This window comes from Cygnus olor, chromosome 29, assembly GCF_009769625.2.
Source record: "Cygnus olor isolate bCygOlo1 chromosome 29, bCygOlo1.pri.v2, whole genome shotgun sequence".
NCBI classification, from domain to species: Eukaryota; Metazoa; Chordata; class Aves; order Anseriformes; family Anatidae; genus Cygnus; species Cygnus olor.
This window is the reverse complement of record NC_049197.1, coordinates 1,079,076-1,101,293: the sequence shown is the minus strand read 5'-3', so window position 1 is coordinate 1,101,293 and position 22,218 is coordinate 1,079,076. Positions and strand designations below refer to the sequence as shown.

The window sequence follows — 22,218 nt, the reverse complement described above, 5'->3', positions numbered from 1 at the left end:
ATACACCAAACGTGAGCAAGAGCTGCCTGCCCTGTCTGCGCTCCCCTCCTGCCTGCAGGGAGCCAGGAAATCCTCTGGGTGAAGCACCCTGCTACGGCTCGCCTGCCAGAGCATCCCCTGGCTGCTCACAGCACCAGCGGCGGCGATGGAGGGGACCTGGGGACATCTGAGCGAGGGCGGTCCTAGCGCAGCACGCACTGCACCAAAACGGATCGGCCGGACAAGAAATCCCTCGCTCCCTGCGCGTTCCTGGGAAGGACGCGCAGGAGCAGGGCGAAGGAACGGGTAGGGTGCAGGTCACCCAGTGCCGGAGCTACAGCAGGGCACATACCGACCGTGTTTCCCGATAAACGCTCCCCAAGCTCTTGGGCATGCTGGCAGCTTGCTCGGCAGTAAACAGGGCGCAAACGCAGGCTTTAAGAACCGACTGGAGCCTCCTCTCCTCCGTGCCTAGCCATCCTTTGCCCTCCACCTCCACGCCTCCTCCCTAGGTCGGGGCACGGCTGAAACCCCGCACGCAGCGATGACGGAGCCAGAGGAACACGGGAGATGTTCAGCAAAGAGCGGAGGATAAAGAAAGCCCGGAGACGCGTTTAAGCAGAGAAGATGCGTTGGACGAGAGTACCTTTGTTGTCGGCGCTCATCTGCCCGGCCCGAGCGGAGAGCTGCCTGCTGCCCTTTGGGTTTGTCTCTCTTTCACCCCAGTGCATGTGACAGTCCCCAAGCAGAGCAGCTCTTTAGTGTGGTCTGCACCGTGTGTGGCGAGGAGCCCGAGCCCTGCTCTCTAGCTTTCTTCTCAGTGCAGTTTCCATGCTCGGTTTCAGAATGACGACCTCTGATGCTGCGCTGCCTCGGGCAGCGGCTCACTCTCTCGCACAAGTGGGTTTATCTCGCATCCTTTCATTTTACTCTCACACCCAGCTGGGGGCCAACCGGTTTCAAAATAAAGTAAAGCTGCCAGGAGCTCTTGGGACTCTACCAACCTTTTGAAAACACTTTGAGCCCTCGCTGAAAATGGCCTGTTTCCATGAACGTTCCCACTGGCATAATTGGTCACCCGGGGATTCCCGGGCAGTGAATATCCCGGGAGCAGATGCCGCAGGATGCCCGGTTTTATAGCTGCTGGGTGGTGCAGAAAGACTAAAATTGGAGCAGCTTCGGAGCCACCCACACTCGCCCAGGAAGGGAAAAGTCCCTCCCTTTGAGAATTAACAACCCAAAGCTGAGATTTCCAAATGGCAGCAGACACCCACGCGAATGAAGGGCTGGTCCCAATTCCCAAGGCAGACCGAAAGACTGAAGGAGCCGCTGCCGCCGGTCCTGCAAGCAGGGCGAGCCGATGCCCGAGCCCAGGGAGCACCCGGGGAGCCTGCAACAAAAGCAGGAATTGCCCCAGCTCCTCGCTCAGCATCTCAGAGCACCGATATTGTCTTCCCCGTGCTTGGCAGCCTGTCCCTCCAGCAATATTTACTCAGAGCTGGCTGCTTCCACCGGCGCCCCTGCCAGCGCGCGGCTCTGCTTCTGCGCTGCTCGAGAGCAGATGGAGGAGCTGGGTCGGCCCCTGAGCAAACGAAGCTTTTTGCATATCGACAGGGAGGCAGGGAGGTTTCGGCAGGGAGGCAGCCCGTGGTGGGACTCCGAGGAGGCCGAGAACAAGAGAGTTCACAAACTATTGCCATCAAAAATAGCCGGGGGCAGAGAACCTGGACCGGTTATTCTGCTGGGAAGGGCTCAGACAATGCAGCAGTGTCTTTCCCCCACTATGCTGGGGGAAATTAGTTTTTCTGCCTGTAATTGTCCTTCTGTTCACAAGCCACTAATGTGTGCTTTTCGTTTAAGTAACTTCTATTTTAGGAGACAGGCAAATGGCAAATGAGGAGAGAGCCCGAGTGAAGTTTCCATGAGGCAGAAGACATCTGCCTGCCTCCGCTGCCTTGACACGAATTCAGCCCCATTAAGTGACAGCAGTCACCTGGGACGGACCATGGGACTGGAAACGATCCCTGGGGATCCATCTACCCCATCTACGTGGAGTTAAAAAGTCCCAAATCGTCCTCAGCAACCCCCAGCCCCCACACGGCGTGTTCCCTGCTGCTGCCTTCATTGCTTAAGAGCCAAAGGCACCGGCTGTAGCTCGGTACACGCCGGGAGCAGAAGCAATCGAGGGCACGCACGGCATCCACCGTGCCTGCTGCAGCAGGGGAAATGCCAGAGGGGACGGTGCTGCACCCCACAGAGCCAGGAAGGAAATCCCCAAGGGCTGCGTCCAGCCTGACCAAGGGGAATTCCCTCCAGCCACCGTGGGTAGCATCCAGCTTACCTGTCCTGGGTGCCAGACAGCTCCCAGACCCCGCAGAGATGTTTAATGCCCTGCCACATCTCCATAATGCTTAAAGGAAAGGCATGAATAACTTAGGAATTGAGTTAAACATTAAGGGGGGAAAGGGTTATTTTCCAGCTGCAGAAGAAGCAGGAAACAGCCCCGATTTATGCTCCCTTTAGGGCAGCAAACCCAGTGAATCGGCTGCAGTGAAAGCCCCAAGCTGCCCCAGGCCACCAGGAGCCCCGACCCCGAGGGATTCCCCCGATCCTGTAGGACGGGATCAAAAAGGCTGCAAAGTGTCCGAGCTGCGATCCTGGTCCCCCCCAGCTCCAGCCCTGCTGTCCGCCCTGCTGCACAGGCACACAACGCAGCCTCCGGGATTTTGGGGGGGGGGGGGGGGGAATACGATTAGCCAGGAAAAGTCACAATAGGATCCATAGGATAAAGCTCAGGAAGAGCCAAATCCAGTCACCCAAAACTTGGGGATTCGCTCTTCGACATCGCAATAGTGAAAGCCACAAGTCCAAGAGCCAGCCGCCCTGGGAGGACGAGCTCTGGACCCCCGTCTGCCACCGGCACCGCCAACACGCAGCTGGCACAGACACATCCACACGCACGCGGTTCATTGAACATAGGATGAGATGAGCTGTATAATTTTCCTTCTCTCTCCTCGCCAAAATATCAGGCACGTGAGAGGCGGATAAAAGATGTCCCTGAGCAGAAAGAAAAAAGAAAAAAAAAAAAAAAGCGTATAAGAAACGTAAGGTCAAATTTTCTTCTTATGCAACTCCCCTGCAACTTGTAAAATCTAAAGCTGTAGGACATAAATCAACCACTAACTGCCTGGGGTTACAGAGAAACTTCCTCTAATAGCAACCGGTTGCGTAAGTGCCTTTTAACGGGAGCTTGTCTCTTCTGAAATCTCTGTTAGGGAGAGGCTGACCAGACCGTAGGGCTGTTGGGCTGAGCCCTCGGGCTCCTTTCGGTGCTCGCAGCGAGGTTGGTGCCGCCAGCGCCGTGTCCCCGTTTGGGGACCCCCTCTCTCAGCACCTTCCTGACCTGGAGATAGATTGGAAATGGTGGGGCACTGGTTTTCCCGGGGGTATGTAAGTGGGAGAGCACAGCAGGACCCAGCTTGGGAACACAGAGCAGCATCCCTGCATCCGAAAATGGGGGGTCCTGTGCGCTCCCCCAGCTCATCGGAGGGCTGAGCTGCTTCCCACCAGCCCCTGCTGGCCAAACCGTGCTTTATTTATATCCCTCCATCCACAAACAAAGAGAAATCACCGCAGCCACTCAGGAGCACCATGTTACGCCAGTAAAACCAAGAGGGGAGGACAGGAAAGGTTTCGGTGCCCCCCCAGTGCCATGGGATACGTGAGAGCCCCGCGCCAGGGCCGGAGCTAGCACGCTGGTTGTTTGGTGACTGTTCTGCTACGGTTATTTTTAGCCGGTGACGCCTGGGGTATTTCGCTTCAGGATGTCCGGTCTGAGCCTCTTTCTGGGAATCCCATGTTCTCTAATTGTAAACAGCCCCATTCAGTTGCTGCAAGCGCGAGAGGCCCCGACTTATTCAGCAGGGCTGTCAGGTGTGAGTCAAACAGGAAGCCGCTGCCGCTTCCACGAGCGAGGCATCGGCTGTGAAAAAGCGCCCTCGATTAACTCAGCCCCCAGCCCAGCCCGGGCATGGCCCAGATCCTGCACCCTGGGGTGCTCCCGGCGCAGGGTCTGGCTCCATCCCTCCTCCAAAATGCTTTCATCATGGGAGAAGGATTCCCGAGTCCCGGCAGCATCCTCATGCGCAGATGTGTTGCTGTGGGTGCGCAGGGATGGGATGCTGGGGGGGATGCGGGGCATAAGAAGGGGCAGGCTGGAAATGGGGGATGGTTTCAGCCCCATCTTCCCTCCCTGTGGGGCTGAGCCGAGGCATCTGCCAAGCCGACCTCAGAAACCCTGCAACGGAGCGATTCGCCCCTTTGCTAAAAGCAGCAGCACGCTGCTGCCCCTGTGCACAACACCCAGCCCGAGGTGACCCAAAAACGTGTGTCCCACGGGGACTTAGCAGCCGGGTCTGCATCGCCCCAGGGAGGCTGGCACCAGGCAGAGGGTGACAGAAGGGGGGGGCTGTGGCCAAGACGAGCCGGTAACCCCATAAAAACGCAATCTGGTGCCTGGATTGCTGTCAAGAGATGGTGTGGCGGCACGGGGTGTAAAGGCACAGCCCGTTGGGGCATCGCTGGGTGATGCACGCAGGCAGGAGCTGCCTCTGCTCGCAGCCACACACCAACCCCAAGCTCCGCAGAACCCCCCCGGGTCGCGCCCACCCCACCAGGACCTGCCGTGCCACCACCACCACGGTTATTGCAGCACGCGTGCAGGACAAGAAGGCACCGAAACGCGTCCTAATTTTCAGTGGGGCCAAAGAGGAGCCGCAGCAGCCACACTGGGCAGCCCTCCCCGCCACACCATGCCCTAAACCCTCTATTTCCCTTCCAGCAAGCAGCAGCAATGGCACCGCGCTGCTCCCAGGGACGGAGCTCTCCTCACTGCAGCTGCTATAAAGGTCTCAAACGGCAGCAATGCAATGTCACGGACAGTGAGATCCTCCCTTGGGCTTCTCTAAAATCCAGGCACTACAGAGCTCGGGTTGCGCGCCCTCCACACCAGAAGCAATTTTATTGCACGCGCTGAAAAGGTTGGAGCTACGCCTTCAGTTGCGTCTCAGGAGGTCGGTCTTCACCCAGCCTCACCAGCACCAGAAACCTCAGCAGAGGCTGGTACCTGGCAGCCATCTGTGGGTCCCTTTGGGATGCCCGTGCCGTCCCAAATGCTCGTCCCTGCCCTGCCACCCCTCTGCGCAAGCTCAAAACCCAGCTAGGAATCGAGCCAGGTTAGCAAAATCACTCTTCCACAGCCGAGGCTTGGCAGAACTCGAGGTTTTCAAAAGGGTCCAAGGGCAGGAGGCTGCAAAGCCCCCCGATCTGCTCGGAGCCCGAGCCAGACCACACGCCCATAGGGACCTCGGCTTCGCAGGCACCTTGGCACAGAGCTCCCCAGGACCCAGCATGTGCACGGCTGTGCCCATCTCTTATCTGACTCATTTCAGCGTCTCAGGGGAAACCCTGGCATTGATAAACAGCGCTCTGCTCCCTGCCTCCGCATTTACTAACCGAAATCTGGAGTCTATTTTTAACCCTCCGACACCCACTGCAAGGAGGGAGCCTGCAGTTCCCCCAGGCTCGGGAAGGTGTCGGCGCCAGCCCCGGCTCTGGGTCTGAGCTGGCTCGTGCTCTTGTTTACTGGGGTGATTTGACTGTGGCATTGGCAAGTTATCGAGCAAAGTGCGACCAAAACAAGAGTGCTGATGTGTCACGCCGGCACTTTCCATGCCTGTGCCCCCGGATGGGGTATGCAAAACCAAAAGGCTCCAATTTTTTTTATTTTCCAGCACATCCCCAGATGAGTGTGCTGCTGAACCTGCTCGCCACCGCTGCTTGCTGCCGGGACTGGGCAGCGTGCACGGGGCCAAATGAATGGGAAAAAAAAAAAAACCTCTGGGGTGGAGACGAGCTTGCACTACAGCAGGGACACCACATTCAGGCCACCCAAAGCAGGCAGGGAAGCTGGAGCTGGCAAAGCTGCTGGCAGCTTCGGGTCTTCAGAGGAGCATTGCACGCTCATCGCCATGGGGGGAGCGGATCCGGGCTGTCCCTGTGGTCAGGGCAGGACACGGCGTGCTTTCTCCAGCCTGGTTTTGGAGGATCCCAGGGTAAAGCTTCCAGCTTTCCCTCGGGGAAACACCTCCTCTCCTTCATGTTGTGGGAGAGAAGAGTCTGGTTGTAATTCCTGCCTGAACAAAGGCTGCCTTTACCGGCAGCATCCCATCCCCACCGCAGGACAACACCTGATGTTTCCTTTCCAAAGCCCCCACACCGTCTGCGAGGCCTTTGGTAATTGTTGATTCCAGGATGGTTTTTAATGGCTTTAGGAAAACTGCTGGCTGACTTCTGGGGCCAGGACTCCTGAAGCTCTTTTGCTCTGCTCGCTGCGCATCCCAGCCCCTCCAAAGGCAACAGAAGCTCAGCTGGGAGGCATTCGATCACCCTCAACTCTTCGCAGGAAACCCTGAGAGCCATTTTCTCCTTGGGTTTAGTGGTGGAAAACATCCGCCTCTGCTTTGCTTGGAGCCTCGGGCAGACTTTCTGCCTTCACCCTGGGCACGTGCTTAGAAGCTCCAGGTTGCCTCCACCTCCGGAGCTTTGCAGCCCAAAGCAGAAAACTCAGCAGCCCAGAAATAACTCAGAAGACAGAAATCCATCTTGTACAGCCCAATAAATTGGTCTCCATTTCCCCGCAGGAGAGGCCAGCAGCTGCTTGGCCATGGGGTCGAGCAGCATGCCCGTCCCCGAGCTGCCAGTCCCGCTCCGTGGCAGCGACGTGCCATCAAACCTTCATTTCCTGACACGCAGGGGATGAGGCCAAGGGGTTGTGTTTTGGACAACCTGGCTTTTCCATGGCGAACAGCAATGATACCACCCATCCCTCTGAGCAGCCCCCCAACAGCTCCATTTAGCTGCTGCTGCTCACTAAAACGTCCGAGCCTCTCCTCTCCCCTGCGTGGGGCGTTTGCAGGATGAGTCCCTCCCTCGGCCCCAAGCTGCCCAGCTCCCCCATCCCTCTTTGTTCCTCCAGCCCCTCTTCTCCCCAGCACAAATCCCCTCCCCTCAGGGGAGCCCCTTTACAACAGCAAAATAATTCAAAGCTTGGGCAGAGGCGCACGCACGGCCCTGACGGTCGGCATCTGTTGCTGCGGGGCACTCTGAACACTCCCATGTGGTGCTGTGTCTGTCTGCCTGTCTGTCCGGGCTTCCTGTGGCTGGAGACATCCGATAGTGCAATGTTTTACCTCATGTGTGGTGCTGCAGAGATGCTCTGTCTGGGTTAGCGCCCCGATAGATGCCACCGGGACAAAGACACGGGGTAAAAATACCCGCCTGTACACTGAGCTCCCAAGGAACCCCTCTTCCACCTGTCCCTGGTAGAACAGGGAAGCCTAAAAGCCACTTTTCCTCCTCAGAAACACTTCTCTAGGTGCAAAGCATCAGCTCTAACCCCAGCCCCGACGCTTTGTGGGACTGTCCTGGGCACGCAGCTGTAGCCGAGGAGGGAAGGAGGCCAGCGGAGCATCGCAGCCATGAGCAACGAGCTGCTGGTGCTCACAAAGCTGCTGAGGAACACACTCCAAGGTGGACAGACACCAAGAGCAGAGCTCTCCCCCTGATTTAACTGGTACTTGGTGATAAAATTCACCTGCTTCGTCCTCTGAGCACTGCCCTGCATAAAAACCCCTTTAGCCCAGCAAGCAAAGGAGCCCGCAAACCCCCCCAGGTTTTATCCAGCACTCTGCTTTAACTCTTCACATGACAGCAAGTTGTTTTGGTACAAACACACACTCCTCCATAGCAAATAGCATCCTGAAAAACCCACGCCGTACGAGGCACACGGACAAAACAGCACTCGGAGGGGAGTCGGGTGCTCGGACACGGAGTGGGGCTGAAAGGCAGAGGGAGGCCCGCTTGTGCTGGCTGTAGGAGCACAAAGCTGTCATCAAATAACCGTCAAAACCAAGCACGGGTAGCAGCAGGAGGCTTGGCAGGGGTGTGAAGGCAGCGCTGTGACACTGTCTTTCCTGCGTTTTGGCCCTCGCCGCAGCCAAAATGGAAACATCTCGGGCAAGCGGCATCACCCGGCGCGCTCAGCCCCGCGTGCTCAGCCCCGCGCGTGTTGACTCAGGGCTGGCTCTGCACATCCTTCCTACGGAGACCCAACAGCACCGGCACCCACTTGTGGATGGGGAGGGGGAAGAGAAAACAAAACAACAACACGAGAGGCCTTCCAAAAATGCTGCACGAAAAGTGAACACTCAGCAGAGCGAGGTTTCCTGCGCAGTGAGAGTTGGCCGGCGAATTAACAGGAAATCACTGCTTCCTGCCTGCAGAGGAAGTGCCTATCTAATGCCTGTGATCAAAAACAAACATCGCTTCAATTAAACAAACAAAGGGCCTAAAAAACTTCAACAGCTCACAGCCTGGGTCGGCTCCAGGGGTGGGGGGAAAGCGTCCAAAAATAAGAAGCTTGTAACCTTGAAAAAGGCCCTCATCCTCTTCCCCGCGCAGTGACGCTACCGGCGCTGCGTGTGCAGGAGGCAGTGGGGATTTGGCGACCTCCTGGCCATGGCCCCGGGTGGCTGCGGCCATCCCGGGAGCAGGGAAGGGGCAGAGGTGGCCTCCAGTGATGTCCCTGGTGCCAGGGTTTGGTGAAGCCGCACCTGGTCCTGGCCCCGTGCATCCGCAGCGCCCGGGTGCTGTGGCTGAGGCAGGAATCCCAAATTCTCTAAAAAAAAAAAAAAATAATAAAAAAATAAACCTGCTTTGCCCTCATTTCTCTGACGATAAGCTGGAGAATTGCTTGCACAAGGACAGCAGCAGTAGCTCTGTGCCTTCTGTAGGCACTGGGGGCTGCCCTCGGGGCTGTTGGAATCACGAAGCCAGGAGAGGGGCGGCGATTCAGGCACCCTCACCCAAGTCCTGAGATTTTGGATGGCTTTCAGCCAGCTCCCTGTGTTTTGTCTCTTCATCTGGTCTCTGCTTGTCTCGGTTTTGTTTTGAGATTTAGTTTCTTATATAGAAATATTTCCCTCCCGAACTGCTGCAGAGACTTTTTTTGTTCTAATGCAAAATTGCTTGTCTTAAATATAATTAATTCAGGATATGGGAATAGAGATCCTTTCTTATAACATCTGAACAGAGCAGGATTTGTAATCCCTGGTCTATAAATCATTCCTGGGAGTTGCAGAGCAATATGATCTTGAGCCTCTCATCATTTCAGGGTTTCACCTCCAGCAAAGGGGCCGGAGGATGCCAAGTGCTGTGAAGTGCCCAGGGATCTTGCAGTGTTTTTCCAGCTTGATGAAAACCTTTTGTCTAGACTAATCACCGCCAGGAGACTGATCTGAGAAGTCAGCAGGATTCGGCAGCCAGGTCCTGCCTGTCCCCGCACGCATCGCCAGCGCTCAGGCAGCAGCTGGGCTGGGGGAGCAGAGTCTGCCGCAGTATTTATCGACTGAGTTATGGGTTTGGGGTCTCGCCGAATGAATGACCAACGCTGAACACGTGCCGTTTCCCAGATTTCAAGCACGGGCACGGAGAGGTGGAGGAAATAGTTTTGCTTCAAACCCAAAGCCTCAGGATGTCTCCAAGTCAAAATCCACCTCTGGAAAGCCTCTGCTCCCTTCTAAGCGGTGCTCTGGCTTGTGCTCCTTCCCCCGCATGAGCCCTTTCCTCCCCTGTGAGGCCATCTGCCTGCTTACACGGCCTCCAGCCCTGCATCCGTCCGTCCAGCCCGGTGTCCGTCCGTCCAGCCCAGGCTGAGCCCTGAGGCTCCAGCATTGCTCATTCTGCACATGTCCGATGTTCCGAGTCCTTCCAAAGCCGGCCTGGCTGGAAAAAGAAAACCGCTCGCCCAGCATGAAACCGAGCACACAAGAAAAGAAACAAAGAGGCCGGGGCTGCCGCAGGACGTCGTGTCTAAAAGGCAGAGCTTTTCCACGGCGCTTTGGTGACGCGGGGAGAAATATGGTTCGGGAACAAAGGAGGGCGAGCACGACCGGGGGGAGCCACGGCGTCATCTGAACATGCTGGGGACCAGGGGAGGACACGGGGACAGGGGCCCAGGCTCACAGCAGCACCACGAGGACCTGGTGGACTCGGAGAATCTCCATCTCCTCCACGCCGCTGCCCTCCGCCACCTCTTCCCGACGCACTCGCTCCGCTGCAAAGCTCAGGATGGGTTTTGCAGCCCCTCATCTCTGCCAGACACAACACGGAGCAGGAGGCAGAGGGTTTTTCCTCGGTGCATTTTGCACTCAAAAGATGCCAAGGCAGCAGCAAACTGGATCCGACTACAGGCTGATGGAATAACAATTCCAGAGCCACCGCCAGCCCCGCAAAGGGCAGCAAATTTCAAGGAGGGGGAAATGCGTGCAGCCACAGGGGTCTTTCTGTGCGGCCACCGCACAAACCTATTATTTAACAGTGTGTTAAAACCATCAGGTGCAGCCATCGCAAGTTTGCTAGACACTTGCATCTCAGGCAAGACTTTTTGCTTCATCCACCTGGTTTGTTAGAAAAAAAGAAAAAGTTTACCTGTTTCCTGCTCGCTAATTCTATTTGTGCTGGAGAGAAGACTTCCTAACAAAGCAGCCGCGCCCAGTTAATATGTATTTAATGTGCATCCTCCTCATGACACCAACACAATGCAAGGCTGGGTCTGTCCAGGAGAGATACAAAGGGCAAGGCGCTGCTGGAGACAAGGCTGCAGCTGGGTGCTGGTCACTCATCCCCTCGCTGCACACCTCTAAGGAGAGCGGCAATGGGCACAAAGTTACACCAAAGGAAATTTTGATGAGATACGAGCAGAGGCCGCCATGGGGGTGGCCAAACACCACACGGCCTCAGTCCCACTTCACCAACCATTCCCGGTGGCATCTCAAGGTGCTTTGCCCCAGGGTCCCTTCTCCCCATAGCAGGGAGGAAGCTCCCAACGCCATGCACTGCCCAAGGCACAGCACCCTGAGAGCCCCCCAGAGCGCCCTGAGCTCAGCTTCACCAAGGGAACAGTGCCGTAAACTCAGGAGGGGGGAACCTGCCACAATTCCCCGTAGCCCACCAAGATGCTTCATCAAGTAGGACATCTGGGTGCAGCCCCAGCACCCCACCAGTTCCCCCATCCCATGCCCAGCTGCCTGCTGGTGTAACACTGGCAGCAGTCGCAGCGCCTGACCACGACGTCCCAGCAGGGACAAGGTGTGAGAGCCAAGAGCCAGGACATGGTCTGAATACAGAGCTCCTGTACTGCAGGAACAACCTCTCTGGGTGCTTGCACCGAAAGCTCTTGGAGCCTTTTAAACAATGTCTGTTGCTTCCTAATGCAGAACTGCAGCCCTGGCCTGGCGGACAAAAGGGTTGCTGATGCTGTTCCATCCCTGGCTGGAAAATACATGCAACATCCCTGGAAAGTTGATTGCTAATATGGAAATGCTGGCCAATTTCCTCATTGTGCAGGTGCCAAGAACACAGATGAGCTCCTGGAGGCTGCTATGGAGGGGACTGTGGGCACAGAGCTGGGGAAGACTTTCAGTGGCAGAAGTGGCAGTAAAGTTCTTATCTCCTCCTGAAAATCAAGGGAACATAATTATGCCTCTGACAAGCTCCATTAAATCTGAAGGTTTCACCTACATCTGTGTTAACACGTCGGCTCCTGCTGGAAAAATGCCTGTCCCAGGCAGTTGAACGACAGCTCTGGAGGTTTCCTCCAGCTGCAGACCTGAGATCTGCTCACGTTCAAGTCTGGGGATGCTCATTTCATCTCCCTCTTTTTGCTGCTTTAAAGCCCAATTTTGCCCAACTCCTTCTACTTTATCAATGGGATTTAAGGTATGACAGTTCCCCTTTTATTGATGGGCCCTGATCCTCCCTGGAATGAAGTAATCCTGTCTATAACCATCTGACCTAACATCTCTTCCTGAGCCATTTCTACCTACAGCTCCTAGCCCATTTTCAGACACCAGAGAGCTGCCCAAAGTTGCTGGATTTAACAAAAATCTAAGAGTGAACACCACAAACGCAGCTGCTCTGGGATGCAGGGAAAACATCTGCTGTTGCACTGTACCAGAAATGTGATTTTTAAGGAGAGAAAAGCTCAAGAGGTACCTAGCCTACTCTGACTTTCTGCACAACACACTAGACAGGCTCTCTGGATAATTTTTGCACAAGCCACAATTTCTGCAGCTCTCCTAGAATACTTCCAGACAGGTTTTGAACAGTTTATATGCATACGGGACAACTTCCAGGTTGCTTGCAGCATCAGAACACGCCATACTTCAACAGCTACCTGAACTGGATACTGAATCCCAGACCGTACTGTTTTAATGAGAAATAAAGGTGTTCTTTCATACCTTGTTTGATCGTTCCCTGATCATTAGACCCAAAATCATGCCTGGTTTTCTCAACTACCACGAACGGTACCAGGAGGTTTCTATTGCCTGTTCAAGGCATTGCTTCCTAAAATACACCCCCCATTGCAAATACGCCCTGCATCTACACCAAGTGGCATTAGCATTCCTGTTTTCCAAATAACTCAACTCCTGTGAGACTAAAACCCACTGAGAGGTCAGAGCTGTTATCTGACTAGGTACCAGGTTGGGTCACACGGGAGAAGTGGGGCATTTCCTCCTGCCTGCCCAGGACGGTGGCCAAATCCTGTCCAGAGCTGGTTTCCTAGAACAGATACAGCAGTCAGCGTCTGACCTACTTTCTCTGGTCTCAGCTGCAGCCTTCCAGTGTTTTCTAACACAAAATCACACTGTTTGCACATGCCCAGGTTTACCCTGCTAATCTCCATTTCCCTCCATCAGCTGTCTTTCCCCTGTTCTCCCTCTCTTCCATGTGTAAGTCATCAGCAGCTTCTAAAACCCCTACCAGGAGGATTCAGCTTCTCCAGATTAGGAGCACGCATCAAATATCCCCTTCCAGCCAGGCTGAGCAGTCGCCAGAGGAGCCTCCTCCTCTCCTGTGCCTGCGGAGGCAGCCAAGGCTGAGCCGCCCAGCTGGGCTGCTCCACCTTCATTTGGATGGATTCCTCCTGACGAGCCCATACAGGGGATGAAGGAGGCCAAGAAAACCACTGGAAACCGTCCTAATCGCAGTTATCCCAGACATTCATTCCTTGTTCCAGGGCAGCAGGCAGCAATTTGGAAAACTCACCTGCAAGAGGCTCCTCAGAGCTCTATTATCTGAGGCTCAGGCTTTTTGGCATGGGGCTCGCCGTGGACTTCCAGGGACCGAGTTTTTCCATGCCTGGTCCCAAGCACCTCGGATGCCCAGTGGCATTTCCCAGATTAAGATCCTATTTCCTATGAATTATATTTCAGCGCAGACAGCAGATACTGGAGACAGATGGAGACGAAGGGAAAAAAACTCCATGCGGGGGTGCTCAGACACAGACAGCAGCATCTGGGCTGGATTTAGTTGCAAGCTCTGTTCTCCTCAAGCTGGTGGTCGTTCCCCTTTATGGGGTCTTTGGCAGCGAGGCCCTAAGGACTTCCCACCAAGGCCACCGGAGCCCACTGGTGCTGCAGCTCCCGGCCCCTCTCAGCAGCAGCACCGCTCTCGCTGCGGCATCGCTTTGTTACCCAGATCACGGAGCTACCACCGGGTGACTGAAATTAGAAACAAGCCCTTAGGGCCCCATTTAACCCCACTGCGATCACACAGGTTCCAACAACAGGAGTGAAGGGCTTCAGGGAAAAGCAGCAAAACAGCTGGCAGCACCTTCCCTCCCCAAAACAGCTGCTGCTGCATCGCTCCCATTTTCCCCCTGTGCATTCTCAAGCTCCAGGGGCTACCTCTGTAAGAAACGTGCCATAACACAGCAACACTCCTCTGAAGCGTGCACAATTTCCCATGTGCTGAAGCACACACAGCTCTACTGTCCTCAGCCCATATTGCACTGCGAGCTCCCGCGCTGCTCTGCAGCCCACGTGCATCACCTGTATTTATTCTGCACGTTGCATTTCCCCCCGGTTCCCTGAGTACATAAAGGTAAGGAACACATCGCGAGTTATTCAGCAAACAGAGGAGCCAATACAAATGAGACAGGGGCCGCTTTGACCTCAGACATCCTTTGGAGTTACAGACCCTGCTCCTTTGTTCCCATTGTCACCTAGGCACTGAAAGCAAAACAGCAGATGAAAAGTTTGCATAATGGCAGAGGCAAGGAGGGGGCTGCCAGGCCAGCGAGCCCAGAGCACATCAGTGCACACTAGAGCCCAGAAAGCAAGCACCTTGAAGGGCAAACCTCATGAGATTTTAGCTGCTTGCCAGAGGGAGCAGGGGTAAGCACCAGGAGCACAGAGCTGTGCTGGTGCACATCGAACAGAGCGAGAGTCCTGGGGAGCTCAGGCTGCTGCTCCAGAGGAGAAGATAGGATTTCCACGTGCTTTTTTTGCACCGTGCTATCCTTTGGATGGTCTTAAAGATTTATCTGGCATAGGCCTCGGTGTCTGTCATCGTCTCCCCTGTGAATCTGCTACAGTTTCCTGGGAGGGTGAGACCAGGACCCGTATTGCAAACTAGGCAGCAGCCCCATCACTTGCCCTGAATTCCCTTAACAAACGTAAGCCACGTCGCTTCTGAGACGTCCTCTGCTTTTTGTGCAGGAAACAATCTAAAGGGATCGCTCGGGCAAAACCAGGCTGCAGCCAGCCCTGCTGCAGCTCCAACCCGCGCCTGCCCCCAGCCAGCGGCCGCACGTCACCGGTCCCCTGCATGGAGCAGCTCCCCGGTGCTCCGGCCCATCTCTTGCTTCACAATTTAAAAGAGGAAAAATCCCAGCGGCTAGTACACAGCAGGGAGCAAAAGCGACGCGGGCAGCTGCAGGAAGGTCTGCAGCATCCGCGCTGCGCAGCCCTCGCCTCCGAAACCAAGCACTCCGGCCCGGGGACGTGTCTCCCACTGGCACCTTCCCATCGGCTGGTTCAGCCCCGACACTGGACCCACTCCCAGGCACCCTTGGTGGCATCAGATTTGTTTTTTCTTCGCCTTCGAGGTCAGGCGAGACCCCAGCACAGCGGGGACGGACGCGAGCGCCCACCGGAGCCCCGCGGGACCGGCAGAGCCACCGGCAGGCTACTCACCCTGGCTTTGTCCTTGCATCCAGAGGAGTTAAAGCCCTTGGAGATGAGGTCTCATTGTTCAAGATGTGCTTAGGGGAGGCAGCTGCTTTCTTTATATCTCAAGATTCACTAAAGTTCAGGAAGAGAGAGAGAGAAAGAGAGGGGAAGGCGAAAGGGGAGGGACTGAGCGAAGGGCCCAGAGGCCGTATAGAATGACAATGGAAGGAAATGCTTTATCAAACCTAGAAAGCCAACCCTGTCCTGGGAACACAGAGGGAGAAAAAAAAAACTTGCAGAAGAAAAGAGTTCAGCTGCCCCGGGTTCCTCCCTTGGCAGCGCAAGCCCTCCTCCCCCAGCCCCTCACGGAAAACACAATGCAAGCCGGCGAAAGCCGTCAGGCTCAAACACTTTTTTTTTTTTTTCCATTAAACAGAGAGAAGTTTCAGTTCTTTTTTAAAAAAAAAAGAAAAAAAATCCAACCACCAAACCCTGCCCGGGAATGGGAATGTGACGCTCTTCCCCCTCCCCCGGCTCCAGCCTTCCAAGTTTCTATGAGTCAAACGTTTGCAATGTGTTACCGAAATGTTACCAAGCTGGAATGCAGCATCTGAGAGGGTTTAGCTAATAAAACTTTTGTTTGTTGGCTGGGAGAAAGTGTCACCGGCAGAGATTTCGGTTCGTCTTCCTTTTGTTTCCTCCCTTCCAGGTGCTGTCCTGCGAGGCTCCACTCGCTGCACCAGGCTGGTCCCGGTGCGGGTGGCATCGCCCCAGGGCTCCCCGTCCCAAGTGGAAAGGGAAATGGCACCCTGGAGGAGAAACCAAGGGAAACAGTGAATCTGATACAGCAGGTGGGAAACAGAGGGCCAGAGAGAAATTAAGCCATGCAGACATCACGCAGCACGGCTCAGGACGGGCCCAGACCTAAGCTCGCTTCTCAGATGCAGGCTGCCAGCTTTTGGGGTCAGAAACTACCATTTCCTCACCTGACAGCCCTCAGGTTTGTCCCAAGAGCTGAACTTCCAGGCCCAAACTGCGCCAGTTTCCCCCCCCCCCCCCCCCCCCCCCCCAGTAACTCAGCAGCCAACAAGGAATGCTTTTTTTTACGATGTTAAAATAACTGCCAAAAGCAACAGCATTTTTCTTGTTTGCCCGTGCTTGGCTTTCGCTCCTCAAAATTGATTATTGCAATGCATTTTATCCCTTTCAAACCTAGTCCAATCCAGTATTTTCCAGTGTCACTAACCATAGAGCAGATCATCGGCTTGGGAGGCCGCTGGGTTTTGCTGTGCAGAACAAACTCAGCTCCTTCAACACCTGCTGCAAGCCAGCGAATGGCTCTCAGCCCTGTCTGAAGCCATCCTTGCTTTCAAGGACCTGCCTACCAGAAGCCACACGAGTTTCAAACATGAAGTCAGCTTCTGTTAGGGAAAAAAAAAGGTGCAACCTGCGGATTAAATAGTGAATTGGTTGGGGAAAGTCGAGTCAGACACACTCCAAGGCGCTAAGTGCCCGTGTGATGCTGGGGAGAAGTCAAGGGACAGTCCCTCCTGGGTGCTTGCAAGCCTTGGTCCTTCCAGGAGGTGGCTCCTTCCACCTGGGATTCCCAGCTGCATCCCAGAGCTCGCAACCTTCACCCCTCTTGAAGGACCCCGTGGCACAAGGAGGAAGAGGGCAGCGCTTTCCTGCCACCCCCAGTGTCCCCTGCAGTGACATTTGGCCCGAAGGAGGGCACCTGGCTTCGAGCTTTGCCTCCGGGGGAAGGAAAATCCCAGCAGCCAGGAGAACCACGTGAACCAGGAGAACCACGTTTCATTCTTTAATGCCAACTGGAACGACATCGGTGGCAAAGAGGGAGCAGGGCGGACCTCTGCCCGCCTCTAAAGCCACGTCCTGGTCTAGCAGGTAGGTGTGAATTCCTGGGACTGGAAACAGGCGACGTCTCAACAGCAGAAGCTCAGTTTGGCTGTCCCAAGGATGAGGGAGAAAATTGCTTATTTATCCTCGAAGTGGCAACAGCAAAATTCATATTCAACAGTTTTCATATTCAACAGTTTTTTTCAACATATTCAACAGTTAAAAGAACCTGATATCCTGAAAAAAAAAAAAAAAAAAGAGAAAAAAGATAATGGGGAAAGACACGAGGGAAAAGGAGATGGCCAGGGTAACAACATGCTGCGGAGAGGGTTTGGCCATCAGCCACACGGGATCGAGTGTCCCCAGACAGGGCCACTCCTGCCCAGCTCAGAGCCGCGTTTCGGTAACGAGTTACAAACTTTTACCTACTTGGATATTTGCATCACGCGGAGTTAGGTGTGCGGGCTCGTTTCACCCAGCAAATTGCCAGCAGCAGAGCTGTGCAAAGGCCAGGCAGAGATAAGGGATCCTGCCTTATTTAACAAAGAGGCATTTCCATATCTAAGGAAGTGAGGAAATTCTGTCTAATTAGGAAGGCTGACCAAAGTCTCCTAGGAGGAAGACAGACAGTGAAAGATTAAAATCCTCACGTTTCAGAGGAGACCAGCCAGGAGAGCTCCTGTTCTACCAACTGGAGAACCCCAAAGATGTGGTGTGGTATCCTGAGTGCTGGAAGTGGTCACAATGGGGGACCACGGAGGTTCCTGAAGGTGTCTGAAAGGTTCAGGATGGCCACCCAAAATAAGATGTGTCCCTAAGGAGTTCTGCCTCCATCTTAAAGGACAGGCAGAGAGTCTGCCGGATAAGAGAGAGGGATTTTTGTGCACATTTGCACCCCAGCAGGAGGAGCATCTCCCACAGCTGCTGGTGTCAGAAGGACCCTTGGCTGAGGACCTGATGGCTTCTTCAGCACGGAGCAGTTGGAATCTCCTGGCAGGGGCAGGACCACCCTGAAATAAGAGCATGGGCAGCCAAGGAGAGCAGGAAGGTGGCCAGGCAGAGCTTTTGGGGTAGGCTAGGTGTGATACACGCGTACTCACGGGGCTCTGAGCACACACAGACCCAACGCTGCGAGCATGGATGGTGGGTTCATGCTGTGCCAGGAGCTGGGAAGCGGCACCCAGCAGACCTGGGAGGACCCAGGGATGGAGCAAGCAGCGAGCAGAGCTTTCAGAAACCATGCTGTGACCCATCTTTTGAGGGAAGGCATATGCCTAGCTGCTTTGAAATCCTCCGCAGTTGTGCAAACGCTAAGCCCCCTTGCTCTAATCTGTGCTGGCATTTTCCAAGAGCACTTCTTCAAGGCTTTATCATGAAAAAAGCGAGCCTCTACGCATTCCAGTGGGCTCGTGAAATCCTTAACTATGTACACAATGATCTCAAAGGGAAATCTTCACATGGTCTGCAAGCGCTTGCTTACCATTCACACAACTGCCCCGTGGGTACCCCGCTGTATTTAAGGATGCACATGGAGAAGAATTCCAAAGGTTCTGGAAATTTCCTGGCAAACTGTAGGGTAGCAAAGAGGAATGTGAAGACATACACGGAGAGCACTCGCACCATGTGGGACTGATGTACCAGGACACTCCCAGAAGATGCTGGGCATACGCACAGGCAGCCTGCAAGCTTTCTGCAAGCTTGTAATCTGCACAGCAGATTGCTTTGGGTCCAGGAGTGAAACAGCTCAGAGGACCAGGACCTACAGGATGCTCAGCACACCCAGTGGACAGAATTGGGGCACCCGAGACCCCAAAACCTAGATGTTTCCTCACACGTGGGCTCTCATTCTAGACGCCAGAGCAAACGCAGCAGCCTGGCACGTCCCGTTTGTTAATAATTAACGCACAAAGCAGTCAGAGCCCCAACTACGCTCCACAGGTTTGTCACAGCAGTTGTGTGACCGCAGGGAATGGAGATCTGAGCCCAGCAGGCAGGTCACGGCGGGACCGGCGCCTCTACACAACACAATTTCCATCCGAGTGCCTCGTGGGCTGCTACCACTAGCGACTGCTCAGGCACTGAAAGGCCCGGTGAAGAACAAGGGATGGGATGAACTCACCCATTCTCCTGGCTCCAAGCTCCACGGGGCAGAGAAGGTGCGGGCCAGCACACACAGTGCTCCTCCGCATCACACCAGCGCCTCCCTGGAGGCCTCATCCAGCAGCAGACCTGCCTGAATCAGTTCACATCTTCTCAAGTTTCAGCTAGGGGGGGGGAAAAAAAAAAAAAAAGCATTTCAAATAATTTTTCCCATTTTGAAAAGGCTGGTCCCTTGTGGACAACTCCACAGCAAGGGCGTGAGGAGGAACTTGCTTGGCCTTGGTCCCAGTAAATCACAGTTCAGAGACAGCTGAACTCCATTTTGTGATTATTAACCCCAGCCCTGCTCCATTTGTTTGGCCTGTCTGAGGCTATATATAGTGATGGGAGCAGGCATGGCCAGGGGAGAATTGTATGCAGCTGTTTAGTGCAGCCCCCTCCTCCCCACCTTTCCAAAAAATCAAATAATAATAATTAAAAAAAAAAAAAATTCCAGCAAAACAGGAAGACTATGGCTGGGAAATGAGAAGCAGCTGTGAAGAGGAGGGATGAGATGTCATACAGGGAGGCCTGACTTCAAAACTTGCAGGAAATGTATGAGAAATTTCCCAGCTGCTTTCCTAATCCATCATCCCACCTGTGTCCCATGGTGGCCCCAGCCTCGGTGTCCCAGCGGTAGGAGCATCTTTGGGGTGGACTCAACAAGAAGACCCACACAAATGGCTGCTTGCTCTCCTATCACCATCACCGATCTCTTGGTGAGCCTTTGTGACAGATCCTAATCGCTACAGAAAGATGAAACACCAGGAACGAGCAGGTGCTGAGCAAAGGGATCCCTTCGTCGGTCTCTGTGCATACCCGCTCGTGAAAAGCTTGGACCATAGTGGTGGAAAACGGATGAACGTACACCAAAACGTGCAATCTGGGTGCCAAGGGAGGGAAGGAGAGGACTGGTGTGAAAACGTAGAGCTGGGGAAAGGTGGAGGTGCCCTGCTGAGAGCATTGTCCTCTCCCTGCGTGCTTGTGAGCCAGTGGTGGCATCTCCTGGTCCTCATCGTGGCTCGCTTTGGAGCTGTCAAAGAGGAATGCACCAGGCGAGATGATGCCACATTAGTGGCCTGCTCATGAAAGCTTCCCTTTTGCCCGTGCATCAGCCTGGAAGCCACATAATGATTAAAGAGAAATGTTTTTGGTAGCATCCAGGGCTCTGAACTCTTAGTGCCAGGCAGAGGAAAGTCACTCCTGAGCATGCACAAGCAGCAGGAGCCTGCTGGGGCTGTAGATGCAGTTAATCTGGGTAGCTCCTGCTCTTAAATCAGTGCTGGCATTTTTACACAGGTATAACCTACCTGGCGTCTGCTGGGCGCATGTTTCCTGAGGCATGTGGACAATTTAATATCAATTTATTTAAACTGATTGTTTTCCCCTCTAGACCTTCCCTGAGACAGCTCCACAGCTGAGTTATCTCACTGCAAAGCTGCTTTTATCTGACTCGGATCTCCCTGGGCACGTGCTTGCTCCTGTCCCCTTCCCATCGGTGCAGAGCCAGCCGTCTGCTGTGACAGCAAATCGTGCCGAGGGCGTTAGGACGGAGGGCCACCTGGACATAATCCACGTTCCTGGAGGAGATCCGAGGTGGAAGGAGCATCACAGGGGACGACAGACCCTCTCTCCCCAAAGGGGAATGACCTCCACGGAGACCTGGTACCAGCCACAGTGGTACTGGCACAGGGGAAACTCGCTGCTGACCACTAACCTCGCGGCTCTGCATCAGTGTTTTTCTCCCTGGCTGCAACGACAGCAACAGCCACCCGCACCTGAGCTGCTGCTCGGGCAGATGGTGCATCAGTTTAACGTTTCTCCTGCAAACAAAGCTCAGAGAGGGGAGTGCAAGAGCTCAGCTCGTCCCCCTTTTTGGATACAGATGCCAGCGTATCAGCTGGCCAGGTAAAGCCAGATGTGTGTTTACCTGGAAAGCATTCCTTTCGCTTCCCTGCAGGTGGTGGCTGGGGCATGCCCCTGGTGTCACCCAGGAGCCCGTAAACTTGCTCTTCCACCCCTGCTCGTAGCTTCCTGTTTGCCAGGAGGGCTTAGAGTGAGAACAGCCTGGCTGGGTCTTGTTTTCATGCAACACGGCCTCCTCTCGAGCGAGGGAGAGGCAGGCTGGCGTCGCTCGGGCTGTGGTTTCGGCAGCTGGTGGCACCAGGCACCCCGCAGCCAGGTGTGCTGCTCTCGAGAGACCGCACGGGGCTGAAGCGGTGAGAAGGAGGAGAGGGGGGGAGCCGAGATCAAGGTGCTCGTCTGCGAAGGAAGGAGCTCCCAACCGAAGTGCTGCCTGCGCGGGAGGCTTGTGGCTAGCGAGCTCACCCCTCCCTGCCGAGGCTCGGAGAGCTTCAAACTCGACCTCAGGCTCTTGTTCTGCACCTGCTGCCGCTGAGCTGCTCCCCCGGTGGAGGGGTCCCTTTTCTCTTATTTTTTTTTTTATTTTCAGTGAAACCCAGGCAAAGGTCTGGGATGCAAAGGGGAGGCCGGTGTTTCTCTTCGGAACGGGTCTCAGGTTTAGTACTTTTTTTCACTGCTCCAGGATGAGGGGAACCGTCAGCCTAAGGAAAGGGTGCTGCAGTCCAGGGAGCTCACGAGGGCCGCGCCTCCTCCCACACCAAGCCCAGGGTCCTGCCCTGAGTCCCCAAGTCCAGATCATCATCCTAAAGGGGACGGGGCGAGCAGAGCACTCAGAAAAGTCACCCAGCACAGGCAAGGATGTTTCACTCTTCGTCCTGTTCACTCCGCCCCCACTTAACATGCTGCTCCAGCACGGCACGGAGTGGTTCATTTGAAAACAACCCACAGAGAAGTTATTTCAGGCATGAAAGCTGCCAGAAATTCCTAAAAATTACCCCTTCCATACTCACTTTTGCCCCTAGCTTTATTGTGCCAGTTTTAGGACAAGCACAGCATCCCATCAGAGCTGCTCAGTCCGACAAGCCTGCGAACGAAGCTCCCCCAGCTTTCTTTTACCAGCAAGCCTGCTCTCTCTGAACCGTTGTGCCAATCCCACCTTAAAATCCTTCTCCAAAAATGACTAATTCCTCTTGCGAAACCAGGAGAACAGGGGCTCATCTGAGCACCTTCGTCACCATGATGCCTGCAGGGTCACCAGATACCTTGGTAATGGGACAATTCTCTTTTGAAACATCAAGTCCTGTAC

General features: G+C 54.8%; 1 protein-coding gene and 1 long non-coding RNA gene across 5 annotated transcripts in view; both read right to left on the bottom strand.

Moving 5' to 3' along the window:
• Positions 1-15,455, bottom strand: part of HDAC7 (histone deacetylase 7) — a 76,011-nt gene extending 60,556 nt beyond the window's left edge. The window contains exon 1 of one of the 4 annotated variants that reach the window (XM_040539365.1): positions 15,078-15,455. In XM_040539365.1, coding sequence (XP_040395299.1) covers positions 15,078-15,096 — 19 coding nt within the window. In that variant the 5' untranslated portion in view covers positions 15,097-15,455. Of the gene's footprint in view, positions 1-625; positions 872-15,077 lie in introns of those variants that run through there. The other 3 variants (XM_040539355.1, XM_040539366.1, XM_040539356.1) reach the window with 3 other exon arrangements.
• Positions 15,456-17,188: 1,733 nt separating this feature from the next.
• Positions 17,189-19,173, bottom strand: LOC121061061. The gene is made up of 3 exons (XR_005814963.1): positions 19,030-19,173; positions 17,561-18,479; positions 17,189-17,408 (listed from the first exon to the last, which is right to left on the bottom strand). It is a non-coding gene; the product is annotated as an uncharacterized LOC121061061 (long non-coding RNA).
• Positions 19,174-22,218: the final 3,045 nt, after the last annotated feature.